Source organism: Perca flavescens, chromosome 8, assembly GCF_004354835.1.
Source record: "Perca flavescens isolate YP-PL-M2 chromosome 8, PFLA_1.0, whole genome shotgun sequence".
NCBI classification, from domain to species: Eukaryota; Metazoa; Chordata; class Actinopteri; order Perciformes; family Percidae; genus Perca; species Perca flavescens.
The window spans coordinates 36,108,546-36,118,619 of record NC_041338.1 but is presented as its reverse complement, the minus strand read 5'-3'; the positions used below and the strand labels follow the sequence as shown (position 1 = coordinate 36,118,619).

The 10,074-nt window shown below is 43.0% G+C and overlaps 1 protein-coding gene across 1 annotated transcript in view; it reads left to right on the top strand.

Moving 5' to 3' along the window:
- immp2l (inner mitochondrial membrane peptidase subunit 2) overlaps window positions 1-10,074 on the top strand; it is a 178,973-nt gene that overhangs the window by 156,319 nt on the left and 12,580 nt on the right. The window contains exon 5 of the mRNA XM_028585500.1: window positions 6,460-6,562. Within this exon, the coding sequence (XP_028441301.1) occupies window positions 6,460-6,562 (103 nt within the window). The remainder of the gene's footprint in view (window positions 1-6,459; window positions 6,563-10,074) is intronic.

Genomic DNA, 10,074 nt, shown 5'->3' with positions numbered 1-10,074 from the left:
CCCTGATCTAAACCAAGTGACGCCCAGAGGTGAACCCAAAGTTGCTGTGACACACAGACACGGTGAACCAGTGCCCACGTTGCATCTCGTACATCTGCAGTGGGAGCCCGAGGATGAGGGGAAGTGGCAGAGAGCATCACGCTATCATAGCACGCCCTCGTCATGCAAGCCATGCCTGGCAGCAGCTGTTTGTGCCGGGGTGCCACCGTGCAAATAGCAGGTCACCGGCTGGGGAGAGGGAATGAATAATTAACAGGCCTGTGATTGCTTCCCTGGCCTGTCAGCTCCTGTGTTGTCTTTAAACGAGGGGTGGACCGCGGCGACATAAATCACAGCTTCGCTTTTAAATCTGCCACGCAGGCCAGACCGTCTGCCAGCCCACAAGAGAGAGAGAGAGAGAGAGAGAGAGAGAGAGAGAAAGAAAGAGAAAGAAAGAGAGGATAGTTTTACACATTCATCTCCAAACGGAGAGAGGCTCGCACCAGCGATGTAAATCTCCCGCTGTCGCTGTCAGGCCAGAGGAAACTAAGTGGGAGTGTTAACCAATGGGCGCGGTGTGCAGGAGAATCTGCAATGAACTAATGGCGGACTCATAAATTAAGTTTATTTGTCTTTAAAACCATTTATACAGGTTCCACCTTCCAGCAGGAGGCAGCCACCGCTGACACGAAAAAGTCACTCCTACTCAAACAAAGTGATGGGCACAAAAACACACACAAAGGACTGCGCTCCCCCCAACTCAGGATTGCAAAGGCTGACAAAGACAAACTTTTTGTTTATCAGTGTTTTTTGCCCTCAATGGCTCCTTCCACTAGGATTAGGCACTGGTTATGGTTATAGTAAGGGTTAAGGTTAGGGTTAGGTGCCTTGAAGTCACTGGACCTTTTTCACAGCAGACATGTTGACTTGTCATAGTAGGAAAAGCACAGCTGAGATTGATAACCTTAACGATGTCTCAGTTCCATCAAGTGTCCCAGTAAGATATTTCAGTGAGTCAGCATGCACAATACCAGGACCTCTCCTAAGTGGAATGCAGCCATCATTAATGGTTTAATACCAGGACCTCTCCTAAGTGGAATGCAGCCATCATTAATGGTTTAATACCAGGACCTCTCCTAAGTGGAATGCAGCCATCAGTAATGGTTTAATACCAGGGTCTCTCCTAAGTGGAATGCAGCCATCAGTAATGGTTTAATACCAGGGTCTCTCCTAAGTGGAATGCAGCCATCAGTAATGGTTTAATACCAGGGTCTCTCCTAAGTGGAATGCAGCCATCATTAATGGTTTAATACCAGGGTCTCTCCTAAGTGGAATGCAGCCATCAGTAATGGTTTAATACCAGGGTCTCTCCTAAGTGGAATGCAGCCATCAGTAATGGTTTAATACCAGGACCTCTCCTAAGTGGAATGCAGCCATCAGTAATGGTTTAATACCAGGACCTCTCCTAAGTGGAATGCAGCCATCAGTAATGGTTTGAATACACCTGTGCTTTTTCCTACTATGACATGTCGACATGTCTGCCATGAAAAAGGTCTATTAGGTTATGGTTATGGTTAGGGTTAGGGTTACCTGGAAGGAGCCGTTGGGGGAAAAAAACACCATCGAGCAAACTTTTCAGGACATTTAGTAGACGTCGTACCATGCAAGTATAGCAAATTGGGTCATTTTCAGCCTCTGACACACATTAATGAATGTTCTCTCTGAAGGACACATAGGAACTGAAGTCCTAAACTTTAAACGCAACAGTCAGGTATTTCAGTAGTATTTTGAAATTTACCTTAATCAGATTAAGGCAAATTATTTTTGGTATCGTGACATCCCAAGTCTGAGTACTCAGACTCAGTATACGGATGTCATGATACCAAAAATCTAGTAGTCGGTACAGATACCACCAAAAGTACACGGTACTCTATATACTATAGTATATACCAGGGGTTCTCAAGCTTTTGTCAATAATGTTTCCTCTTTGAACGGTTTCTTTAAGCCATGTACCCCCTAACTTTATACTTTATACCTATATATTTATAATCTATACTTTACAGAGACCCAACAATTCACCCCAAAAGTAAGCAGTTGGTGCGTAAGCTGCGAGGAAAAACCTCCTTAATATAATGTCTTCTTCCTGCAGCTGTTCTGCTCTGATTCCTCATCTCAACACACCAAACCTGATTTAAAAACGGGCTAAACAAAGTGAAGTCAATTGTCCTTGGTTCTGTAAAGATTTTCCACAGTTGTTCATAGCGGAGAGTTGGCGCCAAACAGGCTGTAACCTTTTTTTTATTTCTGCAAAAAAAAAAAAGGTCCCAGCTTGTTGTTTTTGTGAATCAGTAAATTCAGCCGCTGTGGCAAAATCAATATTTACTGTATGTATCCAAGGCCACTTTGGTCAGCCGTCTTCCCTGGACCCACACACACACACACACACACACACATTAGGAATCACAGACGAATTTCCATTTAAAAAGTCACTGAGGCTATAACTCACAATGTTCCCGTGCTCAAAGATAAATCAGGGCTGCAACAGGCCCATAACAGTCCAGAGGGATGATGAAGGGCGTCTGACCTTCTCCTCATAAACGTAATGACCTGATTGAAGCAGCTACAGCGTGAGACCAACACCACCTCCCATATTAGTCCAAACGTGTCCTCGGTTCAGATCTGTGTTCGAGCGATTAGGTGGCGACGCATAGAGCTCTAGGTAGCATCATAATGGCGCCATAGGAGCTACGGGTTGTGGAGAGAGGCTTACCCCCCTGAGAAAAATTGACCAACCCACACTTCAACTGGGACCCAAGCTCATCTCCACCAGCAGGTGCAATGAGTTTGGGTCTGTTTTCATAACCAAAATTTATCAAATCAGACCGAACATAATATCTTAAAAACATATCACTCAGCAACCAGAACCAATAACTACAAGAACATTAAACCTGATTTCTAACTTCAGTTTGATCTATACTGAAACTCTTAATAAAACAAAGCCTCACCTCCTCCAATTGCACACTAGATACTCTACCCACCGACTTTTAAAAAATATGTTCTTCACCTCCTAGCGACAGAGATGAGAAGGGTATGTATGGACTTGTCTAACTCTGGGGGTTACGGTGAATAAGCTAAATTCCCAATAAGTCGGCGTGTTCCTTTAACATTATAAATGCATCCGTACAGACAACCTAGACACATCCATATTAAGCCACTGCAGGCCCATATCCAACCTACCGTTCATTGGCAAAATCATTGAAAAAATTGGTTTTAATCAACTCACCTCTTTTTGGATACTTAATAACTGCCTTGACAATTTTCAGTCAGGTTTCCGGGCAAATCATAGCACAGAAACAGCTCTTGCCAAAGTCATATGTGACATCCGGCTAAATACAGATGCAAGCAAGGCATCCATCCTAGTATTACTGGACTTCGGTGAAGCATTTGACACTGTAGACCACAGCATATTGCTTCGTCGACTGGAACATTGGGTTGGCTTCACTGGCGTTGAAATCAGCTAGCTAAAATTCTATCTTATGGACAGGAGTTTTTTTTGTTACAATTGGAAACTGTTCCTCAACATCAATATCTTTGACCTGTGGAGTTCCCCAGAGCTCAATTCTGGGTCCACTGCCATTCAAAAGCATCAACTTAATATTACAATTGGGAGCATGTTGCCATGCTGATGTTAGCATTTAGCTCAAAGCTGAAGAACTGCCTCATAAAGAAAACACACATACCGTAATTCCTCAAATAAAACCGGTGTTCAATTAAACACCGGGGCTTCTGATAGTGGCCGGGGGCGTGGTCAACACGGACAAATGCCGGTGAAAAATTGGTGTGGATAATCTCCTAAATGCCTTTCATATAATATCAAGTAAAAATTAAATTCAAGTTCATCGTAATGTACATTTCTACCAATTTAACCCTTTAGGCGCCAGGTTTTATTTTAAAAAATACTAGATTTTGACACCTAAATTTCAGAAGGCTCCGGCTTGAAAGTGGTTTGAGATAGAGACAAAGTGTAAATGAAACAAATATTGAGAATGACCTAATGTTTATCTAGGGAGTAAATGTTCCCATCTAATTTGCATAGTATGACGTCATATGGCGGCGGCCATATTGGATTATGTAATTTCCATGAAATACCTAAATATTTTGAAAGAGAGTTGAATTTATTTCATCAGATTCACCCCCCTCCATCCATTTGTTATGTTGTCCACATTCCACATTAACAGGGAAAAAGTAAATAAACTAGAACTATTACAACACCACAAAACTCAAGTAAACAGTAGCCGTTTTTTTAGTTATTTCTTTTTTTTGTGAGGGCTTTTGGACAGGGGAGGGGCTCACGGCAGCACCCGCTGCTCGTTGAGCGATACGTACTTTCACGAGTCTCCGAACACCTCAAAAGTCTCCAATCACCAGAAAAAGTCGCTAGTCGCTTTTGACAAAACAAGTCAAGTTTGGATGGGATTTCCTCAAACATTTTGCATTGAAGCATAATGTATTTCTGAGCTAAGGTCTAAGTATGGGATGTCTGCCAACTAATGGAGGGGAGTATGAATGACATATAACACTCTATTCAGAGAAAACAGCTGTTTCATTCAGTACTGCGTCCTGTCGCAATTTTGCAACTTTGGCGCTTAAAGGGTTACTTTAACAGATTCAATAATATATTCATGCTTTTTCCCACACTTTGTTTTTCTGGATTATGGTACCCATGTAGTAATATTATTGTCCTACCGGTATTTTAGTCGGCTGTATGCTATATGTGCAGCTAAGTGTAGTTTGTAGTAACGTACAGGTGCCAATAGATGGCAGTAGCCTCATTGGATGTAAGTCTCATTTAGTGCTAGCAGAGAATGACGGGCTCTGGTGCTAGTGACGGACTTTTCAAGAAGTTATTGAAAATGAAAAGAGTTTTAAAGTATGCGGAGGAAAACTCGGGTGAAAAAGCTGCGAGACATTTCGACGTTGAACCCAGGAGAATCCGATACTGGAAGAAACAGAAGGATGATCTGACGAGATTGGCCGACAAGAGCAGAGCACGGCTAGCTAGCTAGCTGGAGGTGGGAGGAAACAAGTTAGCCTGGAGCTAGAAACAAAGCTACCTAGCTACCGTCAGTAACGTTAATCAGATACTGGTGTGCTGCTGCAAACCAGCAATGTGTTTTACAAAACTACTGTATGCTCGTATTGTAATCAACCAGCAATACTGTAGTAGCTGTATTTTAAATAAATACCCGGTACATTTACAGGGTTCAAACTGACACAATGGTGGTGTCTGATTATTGCTTTGTCGTCCTTCTGGCTGTTCTTGTATATGGTGATATTTTTGCAAATGTTTCTTAAAGTGCCCATATTATGAAAAACTTTTTCTGGGATTTGGGGTGTTATTTTGTGTCTCTGGTGCTTCCACACACATAAAAACTTGAAATAAAACACCATCCGTGGTGTTCTGAGTGAGATCTGGTTTCTGAATGTGTCCTGCCTTCAGTCTCCTGGTGAGCTGGTCAAAATCTGCACGACTTTCTACGTCACTAGCTGAAACAAAGGGCCCTAGGGGGCTAACCGTTAGCATGCTAGCTCGTTCTCAATGGCAAAACACTGCTACAACACACACTAGTTCACCATAATCTCCAAAAGAACTACTTCCATGTCCCTGTTCTGCAGGTATTCCACGCAAAGTTGGAAGTGCGCCCTCGTTTAGAAGAAGTCTCCCGGCTAATCCTGCCTTGTACGGGCCGAAGTTGGAGAAAAAGCTAGCTAGCTCATGTAGTCCTTACCTAACTACTGAGCATATACGACTCCCAACAAAGATGTTACAGATGTTGAGATGTCTCACTCTGTAGCTAAAACAAAGACCTGAACACACAGGGTGAAAAGAAGAGCTTCAGCAGTGTGCAGTACAACAAAAATATGGTGTTGAAAAATTAAACCATGTAAACCTATTCTGGTACAACCTCTAAATACAATTATTAACCTGCAAATGAGCATAATATGGGAGCTTTAAAAAATGAATGATCTCTGTCCACTGGAACGCCATCACGTTTCAGTTAAGACAGTTTATTTAAAACAATTATACTCATCAAACAGATGGAATAAGAAATAAAAGCCTGGCTCTAACAAAAGCCTGCTTCAAATAAAAGCCTCGTACCTTCTGTAGTTCAGGTAAATAAAGGCCCCGGTTTTTATTTGAGGAATTACAGTAAAAATGTGTCTTCTCGAGGCTTACCACTTGAGGGATCTAAATTGTCTTTGAAATCATTATTGATTTTGTAAAACTCTACGCTCTGCGAGTGAGCTGCGAGGACATTTGGTGTTTGGGTACGCTGATGGCACTGAAAGAAAATCAGGCATCTTTAAATAAAAACGCTCTGCTGTTTTAACACTAATTAGATGTCACTGCCTCAAGGGTGTTTTTGGCCTGATTAAAAACCAAACCTTCGTTTTTTTTTGTTTCCCTCTTCTCTTCAGGACTTTGGGCTACAAGAACCGATACGTTCGTGTTCCGGATGGTCACTTCTGGATCGAGGGCGATCATCACGGACACAGTCTGGACAGCAACAGCTTCGGACCGGTATGAGTGTTACACATCCAGTGGTGTAGTCTATGTTGATATATACGCAGGTATACGCAGTATACCCACTAAGAAAGCTCCAGGATTTCCATATACCCACCTAAAAATGTGCAATGGCACATAACAACTTTCCATTATATTTTTGTCATCTGTGTTTTCCTTTACATAGGCTGAATACAGGTATTTCCAGTGAAAATTGGTGCATTAAAGTGTATTAAAATGCAAAAAATTAAGTCTTTGACGCTCAAACTTTCCTTGGGGGAGCAGACCCAGACGCCCCACTTTGATATGTCCATTCTGGTCCATATATTTATGTAGAATAGTATACCCGCTGAAATATATTAGACTACACCACTGTACACATCCAATTAGACGATCCACACTGTACTTCCCCAAAGTTTTTTTTATAAATATAACTGACAGTTTACCCTCCCCTTAGGCTGCATGACCGATTCAGAACCGCTGCATAGTTACACTACGATAAACGACAATAAAATAACCATAAAAGACATTGTAACTAAACTGTAAAGACGTCTCTGTGTCCAACCCATGGATGTATAATAAAACCTGGATACAGCGATGGAGGCTGAGCCTGGTTCATTCCACAAGCCAGCCCCACATCCAGATGTTGAGGTCTGGGAACTCCTCATTGGCAGGACTCAAGCCGAGGTGCGGGATAAACGGTTGTCATTCAAATTCCCTCTGCACGCGATAGGATAGCGCTCCAACCAATCAGAGCCTCGCTAGTTGATAGATTAAACTTTAAACTCCGAACACATCTTCCTTTTTTAAGCATCACTTCAGTGCCGTTCTTTGTTCTCTTCTCAAAGAAAAGCTGAACTCCAAGTCTTCCAGAAGACCTCTGTTCACCACCAGCAGCAGCAGCAGCCATAAGCCCCGCCCACCGACTCTATACACGATGTGATTGGCCTGACTAGAGTTTGGTTTTTCCAGCTTGCAAGCCAACGGAGAGTTGCTAGACTGACCCCTGGCTGCAGATTACATTTGACCTGCATCTAGATTTCTAGGCTAGCTCAGTGGCGCATAAAGCCAAAAAAGCACCTGAGACCTCAGCCGGGACAAACCAGCTACTTCCTATTTCGCGCTCCGCTAACTTGAATGGGGATTAAATTATTTAATGGTGCGACTCTTCTAGACTTACCAAAATGTTGCCAGACCGAATGGATCACATTCTGAAAGTGAAACGAGTCATTTTGCGGGAGGGTTGTGACACATTGTGACATGTGATATTCTGTCGGGTAGTTTATTCGACAGCAATGCATCATGGTCTATAAGATCATCGGATGTTTGTAGCGTCGCTGTCCTGTGGGAATCGGTGTATCATTCGTTCATTCTTTTTCTCAATGCTCGTTTCCAAAACCGAAATTAAAAAAATATTGAAATTTGATATTTTCACCTGATGCAAATTTAGATTATTTTTACATTTCTTTATTTAAAAGGGGACTACGCACATTAATCGACATGAGCACAAAGTCCAACATGTGAATGTGCCAAATCTTTAGCCATACAGGCTGATTTCCATCTGCAGTCCCTATAGCAGGTTTGATGGCTTAAAACAATAGATACGCTACAACAGTACAACAAATACACATAAAATAAGAAAGACATAATGGCATGGACTGAAGTAAAAATGACACAACCACTATTCCAGATCAGGACTGACTACTGGCAGGTTGATGGCATGAGTATCATACAGTAGGTACAGTCATGTGAAAAAATTAGGACACCCATGCTGAAGTTGACTAAAAAGAGCAATAAAAAAATCTTCTTTTGGAAATTGATCTTAATGCCTTAATTTAAAAAATTAGGAAAAATCAAACCTTTAAGGACACCAATTTTGTTTGTTAATGAATAATGTATCGTAAATAAATAAATGTTCTTCCTTAAAATACAGGAGGCATAAGTCAGTCCACCCCTATGTTAAATTCCCATAGAGGCAGGCAGGTGTTTATTTTTAAAGGCCAGTTATTTCATGGATCCAGGATATTATGCATCCTGATAAAGTTCCCTTGGCCTTTGGAATTAAAATATACCCCCCACATCATCACATACCCTTCACCATACCCCCACATCATCACATACCCTTCACCATACCCCCCCACATCATCACATACCCTTCACCATACTCCCCCCACATCATCACATACCCTTCACCATACCCCCACATCATCACATACCCTTCACCATACCCCCACATCATCACATACCCTTCACCATACCCCCCACATCATCACATACCCTTCACCATACCCCCACATCATCACATACCCTTCACCATACCCCACATCATCACATACCCTTCACCATACCCCCACATCATCACATACCCTTCACCATACCCCCACATCATCACATACCCTTCACCATACCCCCACATCATCACATACCCTTCACCATACCCCCATATCATCACATAGCCTTCACCATACCCCCACATCATCACATACCCTTCACCATACGCCAACATCATCACATACCCTTCACCATACCCATCACATACCATCATCACATACCCTTCACCATACCCCCACATCATCACATACCCTTCACCATACCCCCACATCATCACATACCCTTCACCATACCCCCACATCATCACATACCCTTCACCATACCCCCACATCATCACATACCCTTCACCATACCCCCACATCATCACATACCCTTCACCATACCCCCACATCATCACATACCCTTCACCATACCCCCACATCATCACATACCCTTCACCATACCCCCACATCATCACATACCCTTCACCATACCCCCCATCATCACATACCCTTCACCATACCCCCATATCATCACATACCCTTCACCATACCCCCACATCATCACATACCCTTCACCATACCCCCACATCATCACATACCCTTCACCATACCCCCACATCATCACATACCCTTCACCATACCCCCACATCATCACATACCCTTCACCATACCCCCATATCATCACATACCCTTCACCATACCCCCACATCATCACATACCCTTCACCATACCCCCACATCATCACATACCCTTCACCATACCCCCACATCATCACATACCCTTCACCATACCCCCACATCATCACATACCCTTCACCATACCCGCACATCATCACATACCCTTCACCATACCCGCACATCATCACATACCCTTCACCATACCCCCACATCATCACATACCCTTCACCATACCCCCATATCATCACTTACCCTTCACCATACCCCCACATCATCACATACCCTTCACCATACCCCCACATCATCACATACCCTTCACCATACCCCCCCACATCATCACATACCCTTCACCATACCCCCCACATCATCACATACCCTTCACCATACCCCCACATCATCACATACCCTTCACCATACCCCCATATCATCACATACCCTTCACCATACCCCCACATCATCACATACCCTTCACCATACCCCCACATCATCACATACCCTTCACCATACCCCCACATCATCACATACCCTTCACCATACCCCC